The following is a 14899-nucleotide window of genomic DNA, read 5'->3' on the forward strand; positions in this document are numbered from 1 at the left end:
ATTAATGGCATTTTTTTTTTAGCCTTGAGCCGATTCCATTACTGGCAACTCTAGTTGGTCGAAATGTTATCTCTCTCTCTTACCTTGTGAAGACTCGAACAAAGTGACCCATTATTATGGCCATTAATACTCAGACACTGAACGAATAAATTATCTGGTTTTCCAGGTCATGGAGAATCAACCCATGTTGACATATATGAAGCTGAAGCTCTGATTCCTGGAAATTTGGATTTTGATGTGTTTTTGGAGTTGGGTTTTTAATTTTTTCAGTTTCGGTTGTGAGAATGGGGTGTGAGGGTGCTTCTGGAGATGAAAAGCCTTCGACAAATTTGGCGGGCGATTCGCGTATCAGGCCTTCGATTCCTCTAAATTTGGTGGGAGGTATAAGACCTTCGACTCCGCTGAATTTGGGGAAGGGAGATGGAGTTTTGAGCTCGTCTCAGAGGAAGAAGCTTGAGGCATTCTTTGCTGAGAGTGATGAGAGGGATCTTGGTCGAGGAATGGCTGTGGGAACCACACCAGTCGATATTCGAGGCAACCCAATTCGTGATTTTTCGAAGACTGGAGGATGGATTGCTGCTTTCTTCATTTTTGGTATTTTTTTTTTTTTCTGTTGTTCCATGAGTTGTATTCAAGTTCATTTTTTCATGTGTGATATGTTATAGAGTTTATTTTGATGGGGACAAACTGCAAAGTCTTCGACTTTTGGAATGTTGGAAGAGTAGTTCTGTACTGTATGTTATGTTGATGCCTTCTATAACAGTCACTTGTCTTCTTCTTCTTTGGCTTTTTTTTTTTCTTGTTCCTTTTTTTCTAACTTTTTATTATAAAACTGTTTTTTAGAAGAAATTTATAGATTGGTTATTGCATAAAATTCTTTTGGCTTTTAATTTGTAGGTTTTTAATGTTATTATTCTAGAATCAAATTTCACTTGATTTTTAAGGCTGACATTGGTATGGACATAATAATATCTTGTAACTTTGTTATCAAGTGGTTATTTACTTATTTTAAAGTTTAACTTCAACTAATAATAAATCCTTTTACCTTTATGTAGCATGGTTTTTAGGAAATATTTATGTGATGTCAATAAAAAAAAGGGGAGAGATAATCTGCTAAAGACTTGTTGTTGGTTCCCTCCGGCCGGCCATCCATCAGCGCGATGAAGGAAACGTAGTCGATGTTCCGAAAGCGTAACTTGATAAGCCAAGCAAGCCTAAAAGGACGCAATGGCGCCGTAGACAGTCAAGTAAAATCCAATCCACCAAAGAATTTGATCTATGGACAGCATCGTTGTGGTAAAGGTCGTAATGCCAGAGGAATCATTACCGCAGGGCATAGAGGGGGGGTCATAAGCATCTATACCGTAATCTATTTTTGGCGAGAGTAATTTAAAAAACTAATTCAAGGCCATTTGACATTTTTGTGGTATGAAGAGATACTTTTTTGACAATTTTCTCTCGATGTAACCTCATTTCTTGTACAAATTATTCAATTTAATTGCTCCTAAGGAGGAATAGATCTGTGTTTTTTTTTTTTTTTGCCACTATTTCAATGAAATGGCTTGTGAATTTCTTTAATTCAGTACTGGTTTTATTCACTAATTTCCATAAGCGGATCATACCTTCTTATGTGCTAAAAGATTTGACCTTGTATTTTTAAATTTCAACTCAGTGAGTGACAGTCTCACATTTGAAATATCTAGTATTACCTATCATGTTTTGGTTCCAATAACATGGTAGTCCCCTTATTTATATAATCTGGAACATGATAGCCGCTGCTAATCCCCTTATTTATTTAATCTGAGGGTTTTTATTAAGTATATTGTAGTTCTGTTTGATGGCTTGCTTAGGTACTAGGACTGTGCCTCTTTATTGTTAGCTTTGGTGTTTAATTTATTTGCTTCTGTTTGTTTCTATGGTAAGTTCATGAGATTAAAAAAATAAAGCTATTTGAGATAAAATTCGATCTGGATGTTCTTTTTTGGGTACATATAGGGTTTGGGTTTGAATTACGCTTTTAATTTTCCTGCCAGGCAATGAGATGGCAGAAAGAATGGCATACTTTGGGCTTTCAGTGAACATGGTACTGTTCTTGTTCAATGTCATGCACCGTCCATTCACGGCATCTGCAAACACAGTGAACAACTTCTTGGGCATTTCTCAGATCTCCTCCATTTTAGGTGGATTCCTCGCAGATGCCTATCTTGGTCGATATTGGACTATAGCAATCTTCACAACACTCTATCTTGCAGTAAGATCTAAATGTAATCCATGCTCTTTCTTTCCATATTTTATTCTCTAGTCTCATAGCTATATGATAGTTGGATATGCAATGACTGCCACAAAAGCTATTTACGGGAGTTATGTAACTCTTGTTCATATAATTTGTCAAATGATCTCTCTCTCTCTCTCTCTCTCGCATACACCAAAGAATGTGAAGTGGGTGGACATTGTGTACCGGCAACAAGGGATGGAGGCCTTGGCGTCCCTTCTTGGCTGGGTGGAGCTCCAGCGAAGCTCACCTTGCCAGGGAGGATGGAGGCTTCTCTGCCCCTGTTCACACATTAAGAGATTTGAAGGGGTGGTTTGAGGTTTCTACACCAACATTTATAGAATTGATCTCAATATCTTTGATTACTGAGGCTAGTTGTAGAGTTAACTCTTTATTTAGGGGATGACTAGACTTTCCAATGGATTATGGAAAACCATATTCAGCAGGGGTCATCAACATGAGATGAAATGATAGCTGTTTATGCAGAGAGAGTGGAATCGACCATTAGGCTTATGTCCTGCTCAGGCACTCCCATTCTCTCTATCACCATCCATCATTCCATTCGATGGTGGTCTTGCTGATGACTTACAGTTCTCTGTAGCCTGTTGCCTATCATGCTTTTCTTACAAGAAAGTGGGTGCTCATTCTTTTGGGTGGGTAATTCATGAATTGAAGACTGGATCTCGACCAAGAAGCTAAGCCCCTAAACTAATGCTTGCTCACTGTTTTATTACTACAGGGGTTAACTGCGATCACCCTAACTGCCACGATGAGCATTTTCAAACCAAGCCAGGCCAATTGTGACCAACTAATGCTTCTTTTGGGAGGTTGTGAGAAACCAAAACCATGGCAAATGCTTTACATATACACCACTCTCTACATAACAGCCTTTGGGGCAGCAGGGATAAGACCTTGCGTCTCATCCTTTGGAGCTGATCAATTCGATGAGAGGAGCCCTGATTATAAAAAACTTCTTGATAGATTCTTCAACTTCTTTTATCTTTCTGTGACTACTGGTGCAATCTTGGCTTTTACTATGGTGGTGTATATTCAAAGGGAGCATGGTTGGGGCCCTGCCTTTGGGTCATTGGCCATAGCCATGGCCCTCTCAAACATGGCTTTCTTTGTGGGCACTCCTTTATATAGACACAGGTTACCAGGGGGTAGTCCATTGACTCGTGTTACTCAGGTGTTGGTTGCTGCCTTTAAAAAGAGGAACACCCCTTACTCCTCTACTGAGTTAGTTGGCCTTTATGAGATTCATGGGCAGAAGTCCGCTGTTAAGGGAAGTTGCAAGATACCTCATACTGATGATTTCAGGTAACCATCTTCTCTTTTTTAGCTTTAATCTGTATCATATCAAATTTCCATTTGTAACTTTTATATAGTTTCAAACCACTACCTTCTCCATGAAAGTGCATGCTGTGATCTAGTACAATATGTATAGTTGTAAATTTTTTTTCTTTTTCTTTTGCATTACCGGCCAGAACACTTACATATGTCCAAATCCAACTTTAATTTACATAAATAAATCTTAATACAATCCAAGATCTTCTATTGCATACCATTGCAATTCTATAGAATAATTTTTTTTACAATAGATGAAGAATTAAGAAACATGGAGCCAATATAATTATGAATACCTGGCCTCATATTACTCCTAAGGACTTTGTATACCCCATACCGGGTCTCCTCCACCGATAGCGCACATGACATTTGGTCTTTCTTGGATCTCAACAAATGGGAAGTTTGGCTAAACCCTTTCTCTTAGAATATGAGAGCATGTGACAAGAACATGGGGCCTCTCTTGATCGCATCTATGGGGGGCGTTCCCTCCTTCACAAGCATACTTGGGTGTGCCCCTCTTTTTTTCTCTCTAAGTGTTTGAGATGGTGAGAGAGAGAGATGAGAGTGGAGAAAAGGTGGCGTGCCACCCTAGGAGGGACAGAGGGAGAGAGAAGAGCAAGCTTGGGGTGTAGAGAATGGACCCTCGAATATGATGTATGTATGGAGTTTAGGGTTTTGGGAATTAGGGTTAGCCATCATTATAGAGATTTGATCTTGACTGTAGATCGTAGGTGGCTTGTGGGGTAGGAGATGTTAGCCATCCACTCGTTAGATCATTGTCATGATTAAAAGAAATGTCCTAGAACCTTTTCTCTCAGCTTCTTTAACCTAATCCCATCAAATATTTTGTGTAGAAAAATATACTATGTATTTCTTATTTACTTTCAATCAATCTCTACACTTTCCTATTTTGAAGACATTCATCCTCTTTTTCTTCTAAAAAAAAAAAACAATCATCCTCTTTTCATAAACCTTTCCTTTAAATTTCAAATCAACCTATGGGGCTTCTTCAACAAGCCACATTATGAGAAAATAAGGAAATAAGGAAAGAATGGGGCATCCCTTTTATGGGGGCCATTGTCAGCCCCACACCCCCATCTCAATGGGCCTAATGTGGTGGGCCCCAATGAATTTTGTACCCCCACATACTTGAATAAATTTAAAACGATAAAAATGATTTTTATAAAAACATAAATATTTTATTTTTCTCACTGAATATATTAATTCTTGAAATATCAATTTTAGCCCTTTTAAAAATCCATTGATAAAATAAAATATCCAGAGCAATATGAAACTTCATATTAGTATTCTAAAAAATCATTTAACATAAAATTAAACATTTTAAATTTATTATATGAGAATTGGATCCAACTTCATTAAGGAAAATGCGAATATGCTGAGGCACTCCATCTCCTCTAGTGACCATGTCCCACACTGTTGGGTATATGTGGCCATTAAAGGCCTTATGAGTGTTTGTAATTGAACTTTTGATATAATGGAACATGAATTCAGTGGGAGAATGGTCTTGTGTGGACCATACTAAGTAAACGATATTTACCGATACCAGACTAAGCTTGACGTGCTAGGTCAGTTGGTTGGGAAAAACCCATGTTACTTGGGCATAGAGATTAAACTGATAAGGGCTATAATGGGTCATCCCTTGATGAGGTCGGAGTATGCTCGGATGAGTGAGCCGAGGGATTGTGTGGCCCTTGTAAGTGATGGAAGCCTTCATAGACGGGTACCAAAGCCTCATCCTCATACCATCACACTAGATGCATATGTGATAGCCGTTTTGGGAAAGTGAACCATCTTTCAAGGTGAAGCTTGTGCCTGTGCGAGAGATTACCCCTATGCACTATAGAGCGGTGGTCGCATCAGGTCTAGGTGACTTTGGTACCTCTCTAAGGGAGAACCTGAAATCCACATATTGGGATTACGACCCCTTGCCCATTGGCTGACTTTGGTGACCCACTAATGAGCCCCTGCGATAGACTGTGGGTCATAGGAAACGTTGGGTCAGTTTGAGAAAGCAAGTGTGGACCATAGTCCACGGTAGAAGGTGGAGTGCCCTAGTGTTTATTTATTTATTCCTAGACCATATGGATCATTTTTTAAGCAAAATATTTAATTATGTTTGCTTTAATGTTATATGATTTTTAGAATTGTTATTTGAGTTTTTTTGAATCTCTGGGTATTTTATTTATGAAATTTGGATTTATAAAAACAAAGATATTGATTTTATATTGATTTAATTATTCAAATATGATTTTATGAATTTTTAAAAGCCATAATATTGTTTTAAAATAATTTAATATTGCATGGGAGGCCCAAATATGTATATGGGCCCACCATGGCAATTTGGTGGGGCCCATGAGGTGCCACCTAGGGTGGCATGCCCCACCTTATGGAACCTTTCCTTTGTTGTATCAAGCTCATGGCTTGAGGGTGAAGAAAGCTTATGTTTTGGAAAGATTGTGTTTGAAGGAAGCTTTGAAATTGAATAAGGAAAGTGTGAAAAGGCTTGTACATAAAAATACGAAACCACAATGTTATTTTAGATTTTTTTTATTTAAATTAATTAATAGAAAAATGGTTTAGGAAATGGGGGATAAAGGTTCGAGCACCTTCCATATGATCTTAATGGTCTATCTATAGAATTGAGGGCTCATATCTCTTACCCCGTAAGTCACCCAAGATCAATGATGCATATTCAATCTTACAAGAAGAGGCAAGCCATGAAAACCTTAAGAAACCCTAAACTCCTTGAAGCACTATAAAAATTGGGTGTCGATATCCATGTCTCCTACACCTAAAATCTCTCTCTTCTCTCTCCCATATTCAATAGAGTAGTATGCCCCTAGTAGAGTGATTCTCTCTCTAGTTTGTAAAAAGGTGGCACGGTCCATCTCTTGAGATTTTCTCTCTCCCTTGATCAAACTAGGGGATGTGCCCTACATAGAAAGACTCTCTCTCTCATCTTCCATCTCTCATGGCCTAAAGGGTTAGGGTTTAGTAAAAGGATGCTATCTCTTTCAACTAGGTTATCAAGGGGTTAAGCCTTTGTTTGAGATCCAAAGTTTTTAAAAGAGTTCATGTTCCATTGGATTTCCCAATATTAAGATTGAAGGTTGACCAATGATCCCGTGCTATTGGAGGATGGTGACTTGGTGTGGGGTGTAATGAGCCTGGTTGAGGTAATCTCCTACACTCACTTTTTTATTTCTTGCCATATTTACTTCTTATGCCTTTTGTTATTCCCAAGCATAGCATTGTGATTTTCTTTGATTAAAGAAGTGTTGGTTTTAGTGGCATCAAGTTTTAGATCCTAGACTTATTTATTTTATCTCTTTTCAAGTCAATTTATTGTGATGGATTACTTGTGAGTGATCTAAGCCAAAAAAGAAAGAAAAAGAAAAAAAAGAGAAAGAGAGAAAAACAAAGAATATATACACCGGCTAGATTACGTAAGTGACCATGTCCCACACTCACTGCAAACTGACCTAATAGTTCCCATGACCCACAACCCATCACAAGGGTTCATGAGTGGACTGTCAAAGTCAGCTAATAGGTCATGAGAACATATTCCTAGTCTATGAATTATAAGTTCCTCATAGGGACAACCCTAGGTCACACAGACCTGTGCACTCTTATCGCAATTGGTGTATGAGGGCTATCTCTCGCACATGTACATGTCGCACCCTTAATGGTGTCTACTTCTTAATACGGCTATCATATGTACATTCTGTGCGATGGTCATGATGAGGATTTGGCTTTTGCCCCTTCAGGCCCTCCAATCGCACACAAGGGTCACTTAGTCCCTTGGCCAACCATTCTGGCCATCTCTTCGACCTCATCCTTAAACCCTCCATGATTGTGCCTCATGCTTAAAGATAAGGGGTTTTAAACTCAACCCGGCCTAGCTCGTCAATCCTAGTTTGAGTTTCGGCATCAAAATTGCCACCTTTGGTCCATCTTGATCATAATCCTTTGGTCCCTCTAGAGCATACTCCCATTGGAGTTATCATATCACTATAGTCATAGTTTTACATGCTCTCATAAGGCCTTTAAGTGGCCACATAACCCCAACACTGCACCGTCAATGGTGTCCTTTTTCAATTGGCACTAGTTTTTTTTCTTTTTCAAGTGTTTTTGTATTGTTGCATTCCCGAGGTGAGTATTGGACCCATCATAGTGTTGATTGTCTAACTTTACGATACCATTTTTTTCTTTTAAGGAAAGATCAAAATGCCCATCAGAGACGAACTATTTAACATTCTACTCATTTGCAACTGTTCGCACTCAAGATAATGTGTTTTGTTATGAGTATTTTGCAATTAAATCAAAAGATATCTTGTGTTTTGTTATGAGTATTTTGCAATTAAATCAAAAGATATCTTGTGTTTTGTTATGAGTATTTTGCAATTAAATCAAAAGATATGAGTAAGGTGTTAAATTGTTCATCTATCATGAATAATTTCATAATTTTCCATTCTTTTAATTGGGGTTTTTACTTGAATTAACTTGCAGCTGCTAAACCACATCTTCTAGTGCTTTGCTTTACTGTTGTTCAGTGCTTCAAAACAACTATCCTCTTTATTTTCTAAGAATCTTTATTTTATATTTATTTATTTTATTTCTTTGGGTTGTTTTTGTTTTTTTGTTTAAGGGGGGGGGGTGTGTTGTCCGTTCTCCTGAATTATTGGCGAAATAAACCCTTGGGTCCACCAAAACCCTTTGATAACTTATTGATGAAACGCACCCCTTTCCTCTTTTGGTATGTAAAATGGATAGTTCCAACCCTGTTCAATTCATTAAGTCCCATTAATCTAAACTAAATTTATAATAACTTTCTCTCTCTACCGCACCGGGTCTCCCTCAATTCACTCTTTCTCCCGACCGATTCATATCTCTTTCTAATTCAGAGAGAGACCTACTTCAGCAAAGAGAAAATGAGTGAGTGAAGAGAAGGAAGCTTGGTTTGGGGGAGAGAAAGAGAGTGTAAGTGAAAAAGAGAGACCTGGATTGGCATATATATATATATATATATATATATATATATATATATAGCGAGAGAGAGAGAGAGAGAGAGAGAGAGAGAGAGAGAGAACAGGAAAAGATGGGTTATTATGTTTAACTTGGACCAAATTGGGTTTTATGGATTGAACAAGGTTATAGACATAATTTGTATATACCAAAAAGAGGAATGGGGTATTTGGCTTTTAAATTACAATGTGAGGGGTGTTGGGGTCCCCTCCCATGAGGGAGGAACACCAATGGAATTGTTTTCTTTGTTATAGGGTAGTTTGAGAAATGGAAGAGGGTGACTTGTTGACCAACTCACCATCCCACACAAAAATAGGATCTCACGTATAGTTTTGGTATGGGAAGATATTCCTCTTATCTCTTTTAAAAAGGAGATAGAGTTGGACCTCCCTTTTAGGAGGTTATGTGATAGACTTCTAAATATGGTTGTTATCTCTTAGCCTATACATAAAAAGGAATATGTGAGAGGCTACTTGTGTGCTCTTGGATGGTTGGACCAAAGCCATCTCTCTGGGCTATTTTTGGCATCTCTCTGGGCCATTTCTTTGGGCGGATTCTTTTTGGAGTATTGAAAAATACAAGAAGCTTCCTTTTGTAGAGGAGAAGAAGAAGATAGAGGTGCAAAGTTCTCTGTGAGAGAAGAAGAGAGAGAGAGTTATCCTTCTCTATGAGAGAAGAAGAGAGATAGAGTTATCCCTCTTCTTAGAGAGAAGAAGATGAAAGAGCGCCAGTGATCATTTTCTCTAGTTTTTTCTTTATTGAGAAAGAAAAGAGGGAGAAAGGAAGAAAAAGGAGAGAAAGAGAGAATTTTCTCTTTTAGAGAGAGAAAGCATCTAGTAAGAAAAGAAGTCTATGAGATCAGAGAGGGAAATCCTAGAGAGAGAAGTCTCTAGATGAAATTGTGTGAAAGGAAAGTATATATTGTTATCAGGTTAATATGGAATGTGTATATTGTAATCTATATATTTGGGAAGGGTAGATATAGTATCTTATATTTATGGTCAGACTGGATATAGTATAGGAATCTGTGATTTATTTCTATATTTTCTTATTTATAATTTGTCTATAAAAGTCAAGTCTGTATATTCATACGATTAATGGACACAGAGTCTCTTCAAAGAAACCTGCGACTCTTCACATGGTATCAGAGCATTGTGTCCATTTCTCGTCTCTGAAGCATTGTCGCCGATTTTCAAGACGAGTCTGTTGCTCACCCAATTGGTGCAACTTCTGTCGAGTCGTGTTTCGACTATTTGTTGAGTCGTGTTTCAACTATCGGATCTGTCTCTCTGTCGAGTCATTTTCGACTCTCTTATCTGTTTTTCTTTCTGAGTTTTTTTTCTCAGTAATTTCTCAGATCCACTGTCTCTCTGGGATTGTCTGACTGATTTGTAAGAGATAAGTGGTGTATGTTCTTTTGTTTCCAACTCAAAGCTCGACATACGATTGAAGACTACATTCTACTACTGCCAGCTGTGTTTCAAAGGCATTTCTGTTTTGTTTGTTGTTGCGAGGTTCGGAGGCATTTCTGTTCTGTTGTTGCGACCAAGCTGCGGTGGTTTTACATGCTCTGATTTAACATGTTGTTGATTCTGTTGTGCCAATTGCTGAAGTAGTCCCTTGTAATATGCCCTTCCATGGATTTTTCTACCCCTGCTTGTGATCCGTCTTGATGTCATCTCGTCATGCGACCACTTGGCCTCCACTACCATCGCCTCTCTCCGTCTTTGTTGGAGCATATTTGGACGTTTTGCTTGTACGTTTCCATCAAAAAGTGGGTTTCTTTGAAAAAGTCATATATCTTAAAGGAAAGGTGTTGGTGTCGTTATTGTTTCTTGGTGGTCCGCTATGTTGATTTGGTCTTGCAATTGTTGATGGTTCTTATGGTTTCTTGCTCGTCCCAATGAAAAGTCTGAATCTTTATGCTTGTGTCGGTAAATTGTGGAAATTTTGACGAACCACTTTTGTATATCGTGGCGCCCAATTTTCGTTGTTACAAAAATAAAGAAAAAGAAAAATAAAATAAGGTGTTTTGCCCTTCTGAAGAACAACCTTTTTTTAAAATCAGCCATTCGCCCAGTCCCAGTCAGATCTGTTAGTAAACCCCTCTAAATTTGTTAGTAAACCCCTCTAAATTTGTAAAAAAAGAGAGTGGATTTTCTGAGTTCGTCTTTGTGTTGTTTGATTGAGTTTGTTGTCATGTTACTCGATCATGTTTGTTCTGGTCTACGAGCTGCTGAATCCGTCTCAGATCCACACCAAGTTCTATTGGCTGTTCCAAGTGTCATTCTGTTCTCTCAACTGTCTCGACTGCTTTGTTTGGAGTTTTTGTCTGATCGAGCCTACTTTGATATGGCCTTGAGTTCCTGAGGCCATATGTTCCTGAGGCTTGTTGATCCGCTGTTGTTTTTTGTGCTTATTGATCAAGCAATCTGAGCATGACAACCGTTGCATCTACTAGTCATGCTATACACCTTTCGGAATTAGTGTTCAAACTCCAGCAGCTCTCTCTCATAGCATCTTGAGTTTGAGGGGGAGTATGAAAGGAAAGTATATATTGTTATAAGGTTAATATGGAAGGTGTATATTGTAATCTGTATATTTGGAAAAGTTAGATACAATATCTTATATTTATGGTAAAATTGGGTATAATATAGGAATTTGTGATTTATTTCTATATTTTCTGATCTATAATTTGTCTATAAGAGACAAATCTGTATATTCATACGATTAATGGACACGGAGTCTCTTCAGAGAAGCCTTAGACTCTTCACAAATCGGTGATCCCAAGAAATGTTGTTTCTTGGAAGACTATTATAACCTTTGAATTGATAGTGGATGCGTCTCTTTTTCCCGTGGACGTAGCTTGAAAAGGTGAACCACATAAATCCAGTGTCAGCAAGATTTATTTCGTTATTTGCTTTATTGCTTGTTTTCCCACTCAAACAGACACATCGACTTTGGCATATTTTGTGTTCGATATATCCTGTTTCCACAGTGCATATCTGCATCTGGGCAAGAGGGCTTTAAGTGGGTGACCCCAACAAGGGGTTCCATGGGGTTTGGTGGACCCAAGGGTTTATTTGGCCTATTAATTAGGGAGAAGGGGGATTACATTATTTTCCCTTCAAATGCAGTTTTGGTATAGCTTGAATTATCTAAGTAACTAAAGGTTTCCAAACCACCATCTTCCCTATTGTCTAGCTTTATTTATTTTATTTTTTTCTAGATGTAGCTATGATATGGTTTGAACTCTTGCATCCTCTTTTAGAACTGCATTTTCTTCATGGAAATTCACAACAGTAACTTCTTTATAACTGCTGTTACCATTGTTCTATTTTCTCCTTTACACCATCTTCTCCATAATCTATGATGTCCTTGTCCTGGCTTGGAGCTTTTGAATAGCATGAATTTCTTATCTTCTGTAATAGCTGCATATCTTCATTGTGCCCCACTTGTATCTGCTGTTACCATACTTTTATTTGCACCTCACTTACCACCATTTTCTCTCTTGTTTAGCTTTACTATGGCTTTTTTGTTTCTTGGATTTTTCATGCAGTTTAAATTCTTACATTACATTTAAGACCTGCATTTTCTTCATGAAAATTAAGAGTGGAAGCACTTCTTTTATACGCTCTACTATAATCTCTCCGCTGTTCTTATGTTTATTGGTCGTTTGACATCGTCGAAGCTTCCACTAAATCTTTTCTCTTGCGGTTCTCTTTATACAATTTCAAATTGTCATTCACAGATCAAGAGTTGCATTTTCTTCTTTGTGCACTAAATGCATTAGCATCCCTTTAGAATCAATCCTTGCCTTATGTTTACCTCACCATGCATCTTCTTTAGCTTACTTGTCTTTTATGCCTGAAAGAATATATAATCCCAGTAAAATAACCATTTTCTTTCCTTGGTATCCAGGTTTCTAGACAAGGCAGCACTGAGGACGGAAGAAGATGGATTTAATCCGAGTCCGTGGAGGCTTTGCACTGTAACCCAAGTAGAGGAGGTGAAGATACTGTTGAAAATCATCCCCATACCGACCTGCACAATCATTCTAAGCACAGTATTAACAGAATACCTCACTCTCTCAGTCCAACAAGCTTATACCCTTAACACCCATCTGGGCCACTTCAAACTCCCAATCCCTTGCATGCTTGTATTCCCATGTCTAAGCATCTTGTTTCTGATAATCTTCTATTATTGGGCTTTCGTCCCTTTCTCTCAGCGCATAACTGGCCACCCCCATGGAGCATCTCAGCTTCAAAGAGTTGGGTTTGGGCTTGTTTTATCAACAATATCAGTGGCTTGGGCTGGTGCTTTTGAGAGGTATAGAAGGAATTATGCAATTCAACATGGGTTTGAATTCAATTTCTTACAATCCATGCCAAATCTAAGTTCATATTGGCTTTTGATCCAATATTGCTTTATTGGCTTAGCTGAAGTTTTTTGCTTAGTGGGTTTGCTTGAATTTCTCTATCAAGAGGCCCCTGATGCTATGAGGAGCGTGGGCTCTGCCTATGCCGCAATAGCCGGAGGTTTGGGGTGCTTTGTTGCCACTTTATTGAATAACATTGTAGACTCGGTTTCGAAGAAGATCTCACAGGAGTCTTGGTTAACTCAGAACATAAATCTTGGGAGGTTTGATTACTTCTATTGGGTCTTGGCTGTTTTGAACTTGATTAACTTCTTGATTTTCGTCTACGTAGCAAAGAGATACAAGTATAGGGCTCATCCTGCGATGGAGACAGAAGTGCTGTGGTCCAAGGCCCATGTGAAGATAGTGGAAGATATATAACAGGCTGTCACTCTTTGAAAAAGGGGGTAAGTCGTCCCCTGCAATGTGTTTTAATGTGATGGAAATGGCTTACTGGGCCATGTTCTGGTGTTGCAAATTTTCTAGTTCTACAAAGGGAGCTGACTCCCAACTGTTTCAGTATGAAAATTTAATGTTTGTAGGTCCATAAAGGGTTGAATATGACTCTAACAGGCTGTAACACTAGAAAAAGGAGGTCATGTCCCCCCAGCAATGTGTTTTGATATGATGGAAATGGCTTATTGGGCAATTTTCTAGTTATACAAAGGGTGCTGACTCCCAACTGTTTCACTATGAAAATTTAATGTTTGTAGGTCCCTAAGTGGTTGAATATGACTCCTAGTTATTCATCAATATGAAGGGTACTTTTACTCGATGATTGTTGCTTTTACGATAACAGTAAAAATGAGAAGCTCTTAATGCCATTGATCCGGATCCAATGCCCCAACCACCGAGCTAAGAGCCTCAATCGCAATAAAAGAGTAGGTTAATGTTGAAAGAAAGACCTATGTGATCTTTTGTCAGGGAAATATAATTTTTTTTTTTTTAATAATAATCACTACTTGTAATTTTGGCAACAAGATCACTCATAGATGGTCTTATTACAAACAATAGAAATTCCAAAAATAAATAACACATCAATAAAATAAATCTTAACTACTTGATGCCATTGATACAACCTAATATTGTGCTTGAGAATATAAAATAAAAGAACAAACAAATAAAAGAAAAGATGTCGAATATTACTTCAACCGGGTTTTTTACACCTTACACCGAGTCACCATATCTAATGGCACGAGATCTGTGGTCTAGCTTCAATCTCGAACTGGTAACAGATTTCGGTCAAACTAAGTAACCACCTTTTAAAATCTCTACTAAACCTTAAACTCCAAAATTAACTTAGGCCCTCCTATAATCGTTCTAACCTTTAAAATTAACTTAGGTCTAAAGAGAAGAGAGAGTACTACCTATGGTTTTGGAGAGAGAAATATGGAGTAGAGAGAGAGCTGAGAGAGAGGTTATAGGAGAGAGAGATGTTATGTGTAGAGATTGTGGGGAGAGCACCCTTATTTATAGTGGATATTTAGGTTTAGGGTTTTTAGGGTTTTTTCATAGTTTGCCTCTTTCATGAGATTGAATCTAGACCGTTGATTAAGGTGACTTGTCGGGTGAGAGATCTGAGCCATCCATTCTATAGATGTGTCATCAACATTATGGAAGGTGTTTGAACCATTATCCCATTTTCTTTAAACCATTTTCCCATCAATATATTTAAATAAAATAAATATCATGCATTCCATAAAATTGCATGATCTATGTCACATATTCCATAAGGATATGTCAAATATTATCAAGTAAATAAATACTACCAAATATAAATAAGATAAGGTCAATATTCAAATTGATCATATTCTTTA

At 37.9% G+C, this 14899-nt stretch overlaps 1 protein-coding gene across 2 annotated transcripts; it reads left to right on the forward strand.

Annotated features, from left to right (window-relative positions):
- The first annotated feature begins 116 nt into the window (after positions 1 to 116).
- On the forward strand, positions 117 to 13855 carry LOC18434286 (Major facilitator superfamily protein). 2 transcript variants are annotated; one of them, XM_088869578.1, is made up of 4 exons: positions 117 to 594; positions 2034 to 2264; positions 3012 to 3592; positions 12587 to 13855. In XM_088869578.1, exons 3-4 carry the CDS (start codon positions 3042 to 3044, stop codon positions 13461 to 13463), a joined length of 1428 nt encoding a protein of 475 aa, XP_088725704.1. In that variant the 5' UTR covers positions 117 to 594; positions 2034 to 2264; positions 3012 to 3041; the 3' UTR covers positions 13464 to 13855. The 2 variants fall into 2 exon arrangements, with proteins under 2 accessions (XP_088725704.1, XP_006844420.1); XM_006844357.4 differs by having other exon boundaries at positions 2034 to 2251.
- Positions 13856 to 14899: the final 1044 nt, after the last annotated feature.

The sequence above is a fragment of the Amborella trichopoda genome, chromosome 6 (assembly GCF_054954075.1).
Source record: "Amborella trichopoda isolate Santa Cruz 75 chromosome 6, AtrichopodaSantaCruz75HAP2 v2.0, whole genome shotgun sequence".
Lineage (NCBI taxonomy): Eukaryota > Viridiplantae > Streptophyta > Magnoliopsida > Amborellales > Amborellaceae > Amborella > Amborella trichopoda.